At 32.2% G+C, this 16,428-nt stretch overlaps 2 protein-coding genes across 4 annotated transcripts; both read right to left on the reverse strand.

Annotated features, from left to right (window-relative positions):
* Positions 1-481: 481 nt before the first annotated feature.
* LOC125187644 lies at positions 482-8,658 on the reverse strand. Of its 3 annotated transcripts, none has more exons than XM_048084271.1 (9): positions 8,386-8,658; positions 1,879-2,408; positions 1,750-1,783; positions 1,487-1,648; positions 1,333-1,422; positions 1,196-1,261; positions 1,031-1,122; positions 905-952; positions 482-797 (listed from the first exon to the last, which is right to left on the reverse strand). In XM_048084271.1, exons 2-9 carry the CDS (start codon positions 2,250-2,252, stop codon positions 674-676), a joined length of 990 nt encoding a protein of 329 aa, XP_047940228.1. In that variant the 5' UTR covers positions 2,253-2,408; positions 8,386-8,658; the 3' UTR covers positions 482-673. The 3 variants fall into 3 exon arrangements, with proteins under 3 accessions (XP_047940228.1, XP_047940227.1, XP_047940226.1); XM_048084270.1 differs by lacking the exon at positions 8,386-8,658 and adding an exon at positions 2,483-2,666; XM_048084269.1 differs by lacking the exon at positions 8,386-8,658 and having other exon boundaries at positions 1,879-2,666.
* A 1,945-nt stretch (positions 8,659-10,603) lies between these two features.
* Positions 10,604-13,392, reverse strand: LOC125186357 (BOI-related E3 ubiquitin-protein ligase 1-like). Its single transcript, XM_048082708.1, has 4 exons — positions 13,004-13,392; positions 12,549-12,667; positions 11,343-11,710; positions 10,604-11,257 (listed from the first exon to the last, which is right to left on the reverse strand). Exons 2-4 carry the CDS (start codon positions 12,661-12,663, stop codon positions 10,742-10,744), a joined length of 999 nt encoding a protein of 332 aa, XP_047938665.1. The 5' UTR covers positions 12,664-12,667; positions 13,004-13,392; the 3' UTR covers positions 10,604-10,741.
* Positions 13,393-16,428: the final 3,036 nt, after the last annotated feature.

The following is a 16,428-nucleotide window of genomic DNA, read 5'->3' on the forward strand; positions in this document are numbered from 1 at the left end:
TAAAAATAGTTCATATTCATTTATGACAATATTTTTCTTCTCTTTTACTTTATCTGATCATTTATGGGCCCACCATCTACTATACAATTTACCAATTATTATACATTAAAACTCGTGTTAATCCCTAAATGACTTATTTCTATAGGATAGAGGAAGAGGAATTTAGCATTACTGTGCTTTTGTTTGTTTTTTTTCTACTTCATATCCCCACACACATATAATATATGATGGTATTTCATTTTTCAAATTTTTCTCGCTACATATATTTCCGCGCCCCAATTCGTGGGGCCCACGCGTCCCCATCGCTCCACCCCCGAATTTCGCCCCGCACTCATCACAACACTGTTTATATTACAATGTTTTATTTGTAAACAAGCTTTTCATATCATTATAAGGTTGCTTCAACTCTCATTACTTTTTATCTATGAATTGTTGATTTTCAGTGATTTGCTATTTGACCTTAAAGAAAGAGACACCTACATGAAGAATACATCACTATATTTTTTGTCAGAAATCTATTTGTAGTTACATACATTTATGGACTACTCTGTATTGACATGTACATCTCTCAAAACCTAAAAAAACACCTGTTTAGGAATCTATTCATCACTGAAATCTATTGCTTTTTAACCAAGTTTTTGCTCAAAACTTTTTTGCAACATCTCAGAAAGCTTTACTGAGGTCGAGCATACCAATATGTCTCAGGAAACCACCTCTTTAGAGCCCAATGCTTCCCCTTCATCACTAGCACGAAAACGCCATAACACGGTATGTGCATCAATGCCACAGTTGAATACCTAAAACAAAAGGATACATCAAGAATACTAATAGCCATGTTTGTGAAGCATGTTTTGATGCTAAGACGCGGGTGTGAGTGCTCGAGAAAAGGTTGCTTCTTGCTTACCACAATGGAGCATAGGATGATGAGAGGTCAAGAAAGGGATAAGGCCACCTGTTTGAGATGGAAAAAAGGTAATTGGATCACATATTTTTTGCATTTGATGGGAAATTGGGAATGCAAGAATCTTACCATATCCAGACACAGGCATGTAGTATCCATTGAAACAGGACATAAACAGAAGTCCAGAGGAAAAAGTATCCTATTCTAAACCATGGAAACCTCTGCACAAGTTTAAGGATCATTATAAGTAGTTGTGTTATAGTACTAAAAATAGTAATGAGTTATAGCTTTTACCAGGCTGTTTAAAGCAGTCTCCCCGAGCAGAAACACCGCGTTTATTGAGTGCATGTTTATGATCAGCTGCAAGAACAATCAGAAAACTCTTAGTCAAGAAAATGATGGGAAAGATGGCACTATTTTGAAGCACTTACAAAGCTGAAATGGTAATCTTTGATGACAAGAAAGGGGACTAGTATGAACCAGAAGACCGAGTCCGTCAGCATCACAGCTCCGGCATTCATCTGAATGAGCCAAAAAAATTAGGCCTTGTGAAAGATAAGAATGTTATGATCCAATGTGATTCACCTGAAAAATGATCTGTAAAGCATAGGCCAAGAATCCTGCTTCTTCGCGAACATCATGGTGCTGATTCGGATCCTTGCCTTTGCCACGCTCCGTGTCAAGATGCACCTCTGTGGAGCCTCGGTTGTATTCATAGCATCCGCGAATAGACAGTAAGGATCCAAGCTGCGTAAAATTTGAATGTGAAAGGATTAGAAGGCATGAAATTGAAATATGTATATATATTTAAAAATAGTGTATTAGTATTAGGCCATTTTCTCACTTACCCCAAAATATATGGTTATCAGTGTGAAAGTCCACCTATTCAATGCCAAAAGATATGATTAATTAATTAACCATAAAAACAGAATTTTGAAGAGATGGATCATAAAAAAGCAACAAACTTGAAGGCTTACTGAGTGTAGAAGTAAAGAATGGTCCCTCCATCAACAGCAACATTTAGTATAAGCATGGAAAGAAGCACGAGAAACGCGAAAACTCTAAAGGCGAGGAGCCAGCCGGGGTGAATGCTTTGAAGGCAGGGTCTCCACACCTCATCTTCATACAAAATCCCTGTTGATTCTCTATCCTGTCCATTTGCATTCTCTTGTGAGTTCCTTCGACATTCATGTCTCGATATGAGAAGAGAGGCGAACACCATCGACATCAGCACCCACAACGAGCAAAGCAGCAATCTCCAGTTCAGCCAGTATGATGAAGCTGTTGTGTTCACTGTCATGGCTGGCTGCCATGATTTTGTGGAACCAATGAGGAATGTCAAGAAACTCATTCTCCTTCTGACCCAATCTTGATATGAGTCTTTGGAGAAATCCCAAATGAAAAAGATTTGTTTTTTGGGAAAGAATTTCAACTGAGATATCAAAGAATTGAATTCAATGTGTGATTAGGAGTAGTCCTCTTGTTTCTTGAAGATGATGAGTTGAATCTACAAACATTTACACATGAAACAGTTGAGTCTTATGAAAGAAACCAAATTCTTGAGGAAGGGGAAAATACAACCATGTTTAGTGATAACATTAGTTAAGCTGAGAGAAATTTGATCAGCATTATCATGTCAAAGTAGTCAAAAAATGGTGCATGATTTGAAAATGAAAGATTTGAGAAGGGAATAGAACAAATTGTAAGCAAAGAAAGGTTTAGGATCAAGGAAGAGATGCTTTGCTTGCCATTTTAAAAATTTCAAGTGAGAGAAAGGGAGATGCTTTGAGCATAAGCTTCAGCCTTTTTATATTGTTGTTATGCCCATAAGATCCTCAAATAGTGACTGGTCCAAAATCTGTTGTCACAATCTTTAATATTCTCATGCAGATTAATAAATAATTATTTTTTTTAAAGAAGTTAAAATGAAGGAATAGTCACTTTTATTGTACAGTTGCAGCTTTGGTATGGTCTTTATAGGATTAAAGAGAAGGAAAGAATGTTAGGATTTTTATAGGTAGTGAAAATATGTAAAATGATGGTGTTGTCAGATCAGGAGGAGGGAATAAAGCAAGCTGTAAAAAAGTCATGTGGCATAGTTTAAATTCTTGATAAATGATAATGTTTGATTTTTATAGGTGGTTTTAAGACTAAAGGATGTTGTGTTTAGCATCTACCCCACCCCCACCCCCACCCCACCTAAAGAAACCAAAGAAGAAAAAGGAAAAGTAAAACATTTGAAGTTCCTATTTTGAAAAAGTAAATATTTGAAGAGAATATTAGTGAATTGGTATATTATAAAGACTAAAATTGGCAAATTTGTAGGACCTTGTTTCATAATTTATTATACAAAGTTCCTCAAAATGGAAGTATTGTTATCTTAGGAATTATTAATGGATCTGGGCACATAAATGTTGTTTGATTTGATGGATTAGACAAGATTTTGTTTTGAATGTTGTTCAATTAGGTAGGAGCAGTGATTTAAAGACATAATGTCTCCATGCCATAATGCTCCTATGTCACTTTGCCATACATTTATTTTAAATGTTGACTAATATACCCTTATAGGTATTTTGGAAAGATATATCTTAGTTATGATAGTTAAATTAAAGCATGTTATTATGCACATATTTATTGTATTCATGATTTTAATTAAAGTACTTAAAGACTTAATTAGAGTATCTGTAGTAATAATTAGAGTATTTGTAGTGCATAGTACTATTTAGTTTTATGAATTAATACTTATGTGATTTGAAAAAATATAAAATTTAAAATGATTGTTCTTATAAATAAAATTTACTAGTTTATTAAGAAGATTTATAAATCTTGTGAATAAAAGTTATTAATATTATTTTAACTAATAAAAGTTTTATTAATAAAAAATTTTATCTTAATAAATAAAACATATTGTTATTTATAAGAAAAGTTATTATTATTTTCAATAAAAAATTATTATTGCAATCAATAAAATTTATTATTTTTTTTAAAGGATCGATTCTGTATTAAACATGTGATGACTCAACCCATTTAATCTTTTGAATAGATCGGGAGCTTGTTACTTACTCAACCGGACATCATTATCGAACCAGGAGTATTATTTTTGGGGATAAAATTTACATTTATTATGAAAAAAGTCATAGCATTTAATATATAAAATTTATTACTCTAATATAGTTTAGTTGCAGCCAAGAGCTATTTTTTTTTTAGATAAAGTTATTTAATTTTGCTATTTTACAAGAGTTATTATAATTTTGAAAAATATCCATTTTAATTAATATTATCAATAAAAACATTATTGTAACAAATAAAAGTTTATAGTTCTAGTAAAATAAAATTATTGCTCCAATAAATAAAAGTTATTATTCTTATGAGTAAAATTTATTATACTAGTGAATAAAAGTTAAGGTTTTTGCGAATAAATGTTACTCCTAAATAAAAGTTATTATTTTGTAAATAATGGTTATTATTCTTATGGATAAATAATTTTGATCTAATGAATAAAAAGTTAGTATAGTATTAATTTTGTGAATAAAAGATGTCAACGAAAGTTACATTTTTGCTAAAAACTTTCTTTTATTGTGAATAAAGTTGGTGTTTTAATAATAAAAAAAGGTTATTCGTTCAAACTAATAAAAATAATACAATTCTTGTAAAATAAATTTTATGTGAATAAAAATTACTACTATTTTTTTGAATAAAGATTATTAGTTTCATGTATAAAATTTTATTGTAATAAAAAAATTCATTGATCTTGAGCATAAAAAATATTTTTCTTGCTAAAATGTTATTTTTGTAATTTAAAATTACTGTTTTTCAGAATAAACTATTTTGAATAAAATAATTATTTTTAAAAATAAAAATTACGATTGTATATAAATAAAAGTTTAGTTTCTTATAGTAGATAATAATTTTAATCATAACACATAAAAGTTATTGTTTTTATAAATAAAATAAATTTGTATGAATAGCTCAATATAAATTTGAATTACCCTGATTTATCAATTAATAAGAAATTAAAAATGTTTATGGTATATAAAATTTGACAGAAGAATCAAATTTTTTCGTAAATGATACAGATAGTGTAAAACTAGAGAAAACTAAGAACTGTATTTTTTATTAAATTATTAATTTTTTTAAACTAAAATTTATGGAGATTAGTTTGATCACCATTATTTGTTTTCTAAATGATGGTAGTACATCATTAAATTATTCGTAAACTAAATATACAATAAATATATAAATACAATGATATTATAATATTTTATTTATATATATATATAGAGAGAGAGAGAGTTGTGATCAATGTCGAACCAATTTTAAAGACCGAACTAGAGACCAAATCTGGGCCATTAGATCTAGTTTTTTTGATGAGATGTGTTGCTGTGAAAAAATTTTCTGCTTCATTACTAGCCCATTTTACTTCATTGTATAGGTTTATTACTTCATTATGTACGTAATACCTTGAAACTACAACATGTTTTTACTTGCTTCCAGTAGGTTTTGAAATGATTTAACATATGTTTCATTCAAATTCATTGACGTGGGTTTTTGCTTGACTGACATTTAAAAACGCAATTTATTCAAGTGAGTTTATTACTTCATTCAGGAACGTTATTACTTCATTGGATAAGATTTTTACTTCATTCCAGTAGGACTTCAAATGCTTCTACACATACTTCATTCAAATAATTTATTACATTATTCCATGTGTTTATTAAACCAATATTAGCGCCATGGCGGTGGTGATAGATATTGTAGAGAGAAAGAACGGCACGCGACGGCGAAACCACATTTACGTACTGGAATGAAGTAAAATACCTACTGGAATGAAGTAAAAACCTACTTGAATGAAGTAATATATTCTGGAACGAAGTTAAATCTTCGTAACATGTTAGTATGACTTATTTACCTTCGGATGAATTAAAATAGGCTCGTGATGAAGGCGAAATAATTTATAAATTTCTGTATCTTATCCATAAAAAACTAGATCTAAAAGCCCTAATTTGGTAGGGTTCGATGGTTCGGTCTTTAAGAGTGGATTTGTGAATAATGAGACTCTATATAGATATCCATAAATAAATGCAGTATAAAAAAGAAACAAAATTAAAAATGTTGATCATAAATAATGTGGATCTCATGAAAGCAAATTACTCTCATACATAACTCCAAAGTTTAAGCTAAATCCTTAAATAGATCTAATTAATATGCACAATTAATGTAAAGGGTAACATAGTAAACATACATAACATAAATTTAAATAAAAATATGAAATAATCTAAAATAACTATTTTAACCTCATTATAACATTATGGCTTGTAGACATTATGTCTCTAAAACATTTTCCATTATTAGGTAAATACGATTCAGTACTTAATCTCAGGACAATACCACGTATTATTAATCTTGGTTTATAAGTTTTTGGCTCACCTCTATATTAAAATTAATCTCCGAGTAATCATAAAGCAATTCAATATCAAAATAATTTAGTTTTGAAAAACTAAACACTCATAAATATAATATTAATATGGGATTAAAACATGTGTCTTTGAAGTTGGGGGCCACTTTTGAGATTGTGCTCAAGACAAATTTTGAAACATATTTTCACACAAATGGTCCTCTTTCTTTAACAAAATTGGAGAAGTGGTCCAATCGAAATTGAAAAAGACAGAGATTGGGTCATTTATATTCATATTGTTGTGATTTTTTTTATCTATTGAGATTCTATTTCAATGAAGAGATGTCAATAGAATATATATCTTGAGTATGTCGATATTTAAAACTTTTGAAATATTCTTCCACTCAAAATTCAAATTACAGAAAAAAAAAAAGAAAAATATATTCTGCAAATACTTAATATATTCCCAAGTTCCCAATAATTTTTTTTTCAAGTTTATATAGTTTTTTCACAAGAAAAGTATATTATGAATATTTTAACAGGACCACTCGTTTTACTATGGTTGCATAGAAATATGCGTGATCACATTTCCCGAATAAATTTCATACAAACAATATACGTCCAATTTCATGGTATGGGTGTAAGTATATTCTAGTCCATAAAATTGATAAAGTATTTTCTGAGAATCAAAGAGCAACCTGAGGAAATTATTAAAAAAATTAATCTAAGAGAGCATTTTGATCGTTTTTACTATTTAACAAATATATTTCTTTGAATGAATGGTAATTGCAAAGAGTACTTAATGTTTTACTAAAAAAAAATTTAACGAAATTGCTCTTGAAGTATTTCAACATTTTCAGCAAAATCTAAGGGCAATTTTGTCAAATATTTCTTGTTGATTTATTTTTAATTCAAAATTAAAATGACAAATATACTTTTTTGTAATTATTTTAAGGACGAGATACTTTTGTTCAAATGCTAAAATGATGAAAGAAAATCATATATTTACCCAAGTAATTGTAGTCACCATACAAAACGTTACAAGATATTTTATAAACAATTTAATAATATTGGAGATAATAACGGATGCTGACTATATAATTATAGATTAATAATGCATAAAATATGGTCTAATTAGTAATTTGTCAAGGCGTGACCCCGAAGAAAAGGAGCAATCCCTTCATTGTATGAAATTTATACTATTAGCTTGCCACATCACTACATTTAAATGAAAATAAAATTAAAACTATTTAGAACTTGTGCTGCAAAGTAATAATTTAACCTTTATCGGATAAAACATCTTCATCCCTATCGCTACACATCCTTTCCACGCAATTGATCCTAAACTAGGTTGTAAATCACTCAATTTATTTCTCTTATTAAACTAGTATATATATACATTAGTTTTAAATTTTACAATGGAAAAAACATAAGAACATACAAACAAGAATGGCGTATTTAACAAGAGGGGGAATTGATGTGTCGTTGTGTGGAAAAGGCAAACAAGAAAGTGCAATGATATTTTCAATCAACTTTTATTGCAATAAGTTGGGGCTTGATTGATCGAGGAAATATTTGGATCATAGTATACTTATGTATATAGATTGATTGACACATTGTTACATCATTACAATCTCTAATGAAGGGTTGGACTAATAAAATAAGCACAACCCATTTTGCCTTTTTAAAATCTTTTTTATTAGAGATATCTAGATACACTTATTTTTCTTTTAGCTTTTCTCCATTAATTTATAAATTAAATTAGAAAACAGTAAATGTCATTTCGAGTCCGCTAATTTTGGGAAGAATTTTCTGAGATTAATGCATCTCGACTTTTAGGTCTACATATAGTTATTACAAAATCAACAAAATAAAAAGAATTACTACTGCCATAATGGCACCATTGAAGGAATCCTTTAATTACGCAAGGATTCAAATAAAAGAAAACAAATTTTAAAAAGGCTGCGTTGACAGCATTAGAATGAAATGCATCTTCATCACATAAAATGTATATATCAAGCAAATCAAATAAAAAAATGCATAGCAACAAAATTACATTTAAAATGGAAAAGGAAAAAAAATTGCGCACCTTAAAATTAGGAGGAACTTTGTTAGCACAGTATGATCCAACCTCGCTCCCAAAATCGCAAAAAGTAACACGAACGAAAATATGAACGAGGATAAGGAAAAGTTCTGATGCTTTCAAACTCCAGAAATTGAAGAAAAGAGCGATGTAATTGTTGAAACCGTAATAATTTGGTATCCAAATCGTTACATAGGCATCCCAAATCATTGTATAGGCATTCCATTCGTAACAATATAAATTCAAATTAAAGAAAAGTAACGAAAATTGCATGACATTTACAACTGAAATTGTGTGACCTTAGTTTAACTAACTACTCACGCTATATAGAGCTCCACAGATATGAAATAGCTCAAAAGCTTTCGGAAACACGTTATTCCACAAAGTCGCACTAAAACGTGAGAGTTGCTGGGAAAAAAACGCCGTTCCAACACGCTTTTTTCATCAATGTGTATCATTAGTATTACCAAAGATAAACCTCATCAACCAATTCCAATTGGCCTAAGTTTAATACCCCCTCCCCGATTAATTGTCACTCTTTTCCATTTCGGTCGTCCATCAATAATTGTCACGCTTCATTTTTACCATAAATGGTAAGTAAGTCTCACATTCCACTAACTCACTTCACTTACATTTTATTATAAAACCAATATAAAAAAGTGAGTCTCACATTCCATAACTTTTTCAACAAACTTTTCTTTACATTTCTTAAAATTCGTATCCGATCAAAGAGTGACAATTAATCGAGGACGTAGTGAGTATATTCCATTATGCTACCATATTAATTATCTATAAAAGAAGTGGATAATCATAATCAATACTCTCATCCCAAGATAAACGACTCACATTCTTTTTTAGGATATCCCAAGATAAGTAAGTCATTTCCTTTTTTGGTATTCTCTCTCTTACTTTTTATCTCTACTTTATTTATAACTTTCTTATTTTATTCACTTTCCACCTTACTAACAAACCTCATTTCCTTAAATCTTGTGCCGAAAAGTTTGTGCTCACTTATCTCGGGACGGATGGAGTATATTTTGAAGCGTGACTTTTTTTTGTGTGTGTGGGTTGATAATATTAATAATACATGTGTATATATATTTTTAATAACCACCAAAATATAAAAATGTTTGTCTTTCTTTTCTAGTCCTAATCAGCCCACCAATTCACGTTAGGTCATCCACAAATTAAGTGCCTAATATAAATTTGACTACTTAGGTTTGAAATTGTAAATTGGCTACAAAATAAAATAAAAATGTTGTCCAACCTATATTATTAGACATAGCTAGAAAATTCAACATGAATATAATGGAAGATTCATGTAAATGTCTATATTTCTTCATTTCCATCTTCGGTTTTATGATCTAATTTACAAAAATATAGTAGTACTCGTTATTTTCCATATACTCTTCCTCTTATATTTCTACTCAATTTCTCTCTCTAATTTGCAAACTCATCCAACGGAATATTAGCAATTAAATCATGAAGTTTGGTCAGCATCTGACCAATCTCTTGAAATTTAAAATTAAAATATTAAATCATGAAATTTTAGTTTTTCTCAATTATCTCATTTGTATACAAAACGTATTTTTGTGACCCTTGAAATGTCATTTATCGTTAAAGTGAATATTTTTCTTCTTTTCCTTTCTTTATTCTAATCAAACATGCAAGACCCTTTTGAGCATCACTAAAGATACCGTTTTGTACTCGAATAGGATAATTGGAAAAAAAAAAAAGTTCTAATTTAATACTACTACTATTTTATTTTCAAATTTAATGAATGTAATCAAATTTGACCAAATTTTTAATTTATTGGCTATTATAATCTATTCACATTACATACTATGAACTCTTGATACATCTTATAAGCTATTTTTAATTTTAGACCAGGTTGAATTACTAAATGAAGTTTGAAAATATTCCAAAAATTATAAAGGGCCCTACCCCAAGCCTTGGTTAAAGGCTAGAAAAGTGTAAGCATGACTAGGGAAAGAAGGCAAGAAGATAAGTAATAGTTGGATTGTGCTCAATGAAAAGGAGGTGAAGATTTTTGTGTAGGTGAAAGAGACTACAAATTTATAACAAAACACAAAAAAAGTGTATTCTTCAATAAAGAGATATATAGTATAATAGTGGTGGCCATTTGATGTCACACATGAAGACTTTAAAGAGAGTGACTTCAAATGCATGTTGCAGTTTTTACATAATTTTTTATCTATACAAATGATGCAAAATGGTCATAATTCCATTTCTTTTTCCTCTTGGAAGAATCAAACATGAGTAATTTTATAAGCAATTCTTGAAAGAAACCAGTTTTTACAGCTTCATCAACAGATTGCAAGTGCTCAGATACACTTCTTTGCTACATGTATACATGAACACTAGCAGTCTTCATTACCTGGCACACGGGGCAGACGTCGATGAACCCTTCGCAATCCGTGCACAGGCACAGATGCCGGCAAGGCAGGATCAGCACGGACACCTGTTTCGTGTTGCAAGCCCTGCATCTCGGAGGGTGCTTGTTTTTGGAGTCGTTTGGGATTACTCTCTGGTGATTCGAGCTTGACACTGCATCGTCCACCTCACTGTCCCCGGATCCCTCGCGGGCCTGGGCCGTGCCTTGCTCCATCAGCTGCTGGATGTTGCTCTTGAGCACGTTCACAACTGACTCGTTGTATTTTGCTCTGTAGTGCCACGACTGTGCCTCCATGGCCACCTGCTTTATCCTGTCGCCGAGCTCCTTGTTCTTCCGGTTCATGCTCTCGATCTCGAGCTCCTTCTCTTGCAGTTTCCTGTGCACCCCCTTTTCGAGGGCGTTTAGCAGAGAGACCGAGTGCCTTTGGTTTATCTCTCGTACTCCCTTCAAGACACTCTCTTCCTATCCACCCGAAAAAAAAGAGAGTACGCATTTAGATTGCAAGCATTATAGTAAAACAGTCGAAGATATGATGGCATTCTCAAACCTGGAGTTTGATGTACCGGCTGAATTCTTCAGTCTGTCGATCAATCTCCATTTTGACGGAGTTGCCAAAGGAAAGCACAGAAGGGACATTGGTTTTCATGTTCTCACAAGCAGAAGTGACAGAGGAGTTGCGCTCTTCTTCCTCATACGAGAGCTTGAGCCCCGTTGATACGGGATTGGGGTTCAGAACAGTGCCAATACGGCCAGCTTCGTCCTGACAGAAGTTGTTGTTCAAAGATATGTGAAGCTTCTGCTGCATGGACAGGGTATCTCCATCCCCACCTCTGTTGATAGGGTGGTTGCCAGCTGGCGCGTGCCTGTTCCCGACATGATTTATGGTCCCAACGCCAGCACCACACTGAATTGGAACTGCAGACAAGTTCAATAAACAGATAAGGTTAAAAGGAAAACTGTCTGAGCTGAGCTAATTAATAATCAGAGAAAGAGGACAAAATCAAAAGCATAACACTGTATCAAATTCAAGACGTGAGAAATAGATGTAACGGAATATCACATACTCCGTATTTTAAAGACGATTTCAACCTTAGAATATCAGCATTGCGATCAGAGAAACGGAGGAAAAACAAAGAGAGGACGACACGCAGTCCAAAAATAGGCGAACTAGTATCATTATTTTGATGCTCTATTTACAGAAAAAACAATCTGAAAAAGAAACTACAGTTGGATAGAATTAAGCATGGAAGAGGCGATAATCTTCGGATGGCAATGAAACAAATCCATTCATACACTAAACACCATAGAGACTTTAGTTCAATATACAACAAATTCAAACAATCCCAAACTATGTTTCATGTCAAATTTTTGCAATCTCTATAAAAAAAACTGAGCCTAGGAATCACAAATCTTGGCACGCCAAAGGAAAATCCTTTAGATGAGAAAGAAATTAACACCACTTCATCATAAGAATTCGAAAACCAAACTGATTTGACAATGCTGATGAACCACAACGAGGTAAGACCAGAATAAGGCTTCCGATTACAGTAACGACGCGTCTCTGAGAGACTTCAAGATCAGTTAAAATACATCCTAAGTTGATTGCAAAATGGATAAAAGCTCTACCAACAATCACAGAAGCACCACCATAGCCACATATATATCAAGAAACTATATCAAAGAGAAAACCAACATACACAAAAGTGCCACATTTCTATCACAATCCACCCAAGGACAAAAAAAAAACACTCACCATTTGCAAAAAGCTGCAGTTGAGGCAATGTATTGTTATTGTATTGGGCACGATTTTCCTCCACATAACCAGGGAACATTGGATTCCCGTTACTTCCTCCTCCTCCTCCTAGCATTTTCCTAAAATACAGACAAAATATGTCGGTTCAAAGCTTCAAGAAATCCACAATATTCAAACAATACCACCCTAAAAAGCCAAAGGGGCATATGAGGTTTTAGCAGAAATAAACTTCAAGCAATCATGAAAATCATCACAATCAATTCAATCCAAAAAGGAGTAAAATTTACACCAAGAACACAAAAATCAAGATCCACAAATCACCCCACTAAATCAGTATTGATCGATTAATCGTTGATAAAAGGGGAAAAACACAAGAAATCATAAAATAATCTGCACTCACCAAGAACAAACTAACCAAGATTCACACAAATGAAATCAATAAACCAATCACTCACCAAATTGAGCTCTGATTGAGATAAAAATCCAATCTTGGTAGGGAAGAATGGGGTATTGGGATTGCTTAGTTGAAATTAGGGGAAATGGGGAGAAGGGATGGTGACAATAATAATGAAAGAGAGAGGGATGAGTGAGAGAGAAAGGAAACGGGAATAAGAATAATAATTGCCATAATAATGAAAGTGAATGGTGGTGGTGGAGCTGTAGTTGTTATTGTTGTTTTTGGTAAGGAAAAGAAATTTAAAAAAAAGGGGGAGGAGAGGAGGAGAAGGAATCCATTCATTGGTATTGGTGATGATGCATTGTAGTTGGTGCGAGAAAATTAAGAAGAGGACTACTCCTTCGCATTGCTGTTGAAGAAATCGTCTTTCGCTTCTCCTCTCCATGTTTTGGGCTAAACTTTTGCCATTTCTCTCTCTCTTTTCTTTCACTCATTCAATTTTTTTCACTGTTTTGGTTTGTGAGGTCTGACTGTACGGCACCTTCCTTTTCGTTTTCCCCAACCACTGAATCAATTCTTCTGTCTTTTACCTTTTCTTTTTCTTTTTTATTTTATTTTTACTATGCCTACGAATATTACCTACCCAACACTGTTAATTTTTTTGGTTTGTATTTTAAATATTTTGGTTATTAAATGGTGGAGAAAATAGGAATTGATGGTTGATTTGTCAATTTGTAACCGTAATTTATTCATAATTATTTGCATTATTTGTGAGGTAAATGGGTCTAAATTTGTGAAGATCTATCAAAAATATTAAGCAATTATATCAATAACCTCTTAATTAGTGTTAATTATGAGGAGATGTTTGAAATGTTAACATAATTTCAATAGTTTATGTACTACTCCCTCTGTCTGCGAATAGAAGTTCCGTTTTTTCATTTTAGTTCGTCCATGAATAAGAGTCCCGGTTCACTTTTTTACCATAAATTGTAATAAGGTCTCACCTTCCACTAACTCGCTCCACTCACATTTCATTTAAAATCAATATACACAAGTGCGACTCTTATTCCATTAATGTTTTTCCACCCACTTTTCTTATCATTTCTTAAAACTCGTGGCGCCCATAAATGGGACTCCTAATGACGGATCGAGGGAGTAAATGATAGTAAAATTATTTAATTTGTATAGTTGGAGTTATAATTTTTAACTAAATTGAGTGAAAATTTGTGTATTTTAACGTAAATACCCATTTTCAACTTTATTTAATGAATTGTGGTTTGATCAATCATAAATTCATAACTACATCGATTTACTTGTAAAAAGGTTATGCACCTAATTAATGAATGCTTCAAAAGGGTAATTATGTTAATTGTGGTTTCAACTCTTATTATGCACCTTTATTTTAAGTTGCCAGATATTTTTCCTATTGTATGCAGATTTAAATTTATTAACGTACGTAATTACTTGTTCTAAATGTTTTTTTGCCTTTTAAAGAATTCATTAAATAGTCTGATCGATTGAATCATAAATAGTCGATTCACTTATAAATAATTATTTTCTTTTTGCATTTTGATTTTATTTGTTTAGAATTTTGATTTTTACTGTTGGTCTAGTGTACTTTAATTGCCTCTTTGCTCCAAGTCCCATCACCATAATAAAAAAATTACTGCGTTCTGCCCCCCTTTTTTTTAAATAAAGGGAAAATAAAAAAAAAAGGATAAAAATAAAAGAAGAAAGAATGCAGGTGCCAAATTTGCATTAATTTTCCCCCCTAATTTCTACAAATATCCAAGGCGGATATTTAATCCATTTAATAAAAGGGGATATGTAGTTGCAATAGTGTTCTATTATTTTGAGATAAAATAGCAAGATTGGTTTCATAGATAATTGAGAAAAAGGGAAAAGAAAAGTCGTGAAACACAATGTGATGAGAAGTTGCAAGGCTGTTTCTTTGTCCACCAATTTTTTCTGATCTCATGTGATTTAATAAAGATAGCTCGTTTTAATCGAAGGCAAATAGCTAACGGCCAATATTGCTTTTCATTTTCGAAATATGAAAAAAAAAATTACAAATTAAAAAAAAAAAAAGTTCGTCACAATTATATAGTTGACAGGAAAATGTGACTATAACATGTTATGTCGAAGAGTTGAATGCATAAGAAGATTGGTACAAGTTTTTAGGTGAAATATCAGTTCAATAACGTATAGTTTGCTAGATATCTCTAGTTATTTTGTGTCCCATATCAATATACTTGTTTTTCATAATTGAATACAACTTATCAACGCATGAATATAAAAAATTCAAGAGAAATATACATGCTACTATCTTGTCATTATGCACTCATATATATAATACAACTATAATGCTAAACTATCAGCATTATATATTTATATAAGCCATTATTGAGTAGTCTATTTTGGAAAGGCATCTCATAGGCCTTTTATTGAATTTTTGGAGTTAAAACTTAAAACTGAACATATTTTGGCAACTTTGAGTGTAAAAATCGTCTTCACAATATCTTTGACATTAAAGGATAAAAAGAAATTGCACTCAACCATTCAAGGGGTATTGTAGTAATTTCACAGCATTGGTTCGTTTGAAGTAGAGATGCCACCAGCCCGATTATCCTAGAGGTGGAATCGGAACCAAATCGTGAGCCAACAACAAAAGTAGTTTGCATAAGGCAAAAAATGCTTGGTAAAGATAGAATAGCATTCTGCGAGCACTACCACAGATATTCCGAGCACTAGGAGCTCTAGTTCAACTAAAATCAGCAACACCAGATATAGTATTCAAATCAAACTAAAAAATCGGTCAGTATTCTAGGGAAATCGACGATTTCAGTGAAAAAATTCAATTGTCTAAAACCATCGATTTTACATAGTAAAGCCGATTTCAACAATTTTTCAACCCCTAGCCCAACAAACATTGTACAATTGCACCATTGGACGAGGCTCCATACATCCCGCCAAAACTAGGCGTCTTCGGTTACATTACTTAACCATTACAGGTCCGGCCCAAAACCATTGCCAACGGTTTCGAACCAATTCTTAACTGTCCAATTTCAGGCCGAATCGCCCGTTCAATTTTAAACGCACATCTCTTGCTCGAACCGTTAACCGGAAGAGGCTCTCTTCCCGTGCCACGGCCTAGGTGGCGGCGACGGCAAGAGTGATTGAATCACGAGGGCGTCAACAGGGCAATTAATAATGGGAAGGCACGTGAGACGCGTGGCTGAGCTGATGCTGCCGCCCCATTTCATTTTCATCAGTCTTATTCAAGGCATGGATTTCTTCTTACTGTGTCCCCCACGTGCCAGCTCAGCCTAGTAACAACAAAAATTTCAACAATAATAAATGGGTGAGGGAACACCGTGCAATAAGGATTGCATCTTGCCGCATAAGGATTACCTAACTTCATTTAAACTGTAGTTATTGACTTTTTAAAAGAATTGCTTAATTTAAGGAGACCACTAAACATGA

The sequence above is a fragment of the Salvia hispanica genome, chromosome 5, assembly GCF_023119035.1.
Source record: "Salvia hispanica cultivar TCC Black 2014 chromosome 5, UniMelb_Shisp_WGS_1.0, whole genome shotgun sequence".
NCBI lineage: Eukaryota > Viridiplantae > Streptophyta > Magnoliopsida > Lamiales > Lamiaceae > Salvia > Salvia hispanica.

Coding starts and splice junctions, on each gene's coding strand:
- LOC125187644 (XM_048084271.1), bottom strand. CDS start 2,252: ATGAGTTTCTTGACATTCCTCATTGGTTCCACAAAATCATGGCAGCCA. Junction 1,784..1,878: donor ATTCTTTACTTCTACACTCA/GTAAGCCTTCAA, acceptor GGCATTGAATAG/GTGGACTTTCACACTGATAA. Junction 1,123..1,195: donor AGACTGCTTTAAACAGCCTG/GTAAAAGCTATA, acceptor AAACTTGTGCAG/AGGTTTCCATGGTTTAGAAT.
- LOC125186357 (XM_048082708.1), bottom strand. CDS start 12,663: ATGCTAGGAGGAGGAGGAGGAAGTAACGGGAATCCAATGTTCCCTGGT. Junction 11,711..12,548: donor ACTGCAGCTTTTTGCAAATG/GTGAGTGTTTTT, acceptor ACTTGTCTGCAG/TTCCAATTCAGTGTGGTGCT. Junction 11,258..11,342: donor GCCGGTACATCAAACTCCAG/GTTTGAGAATGC, acceptor TCGGGTGGATAG/GAAGAGAGTGTCTTGAAGGG.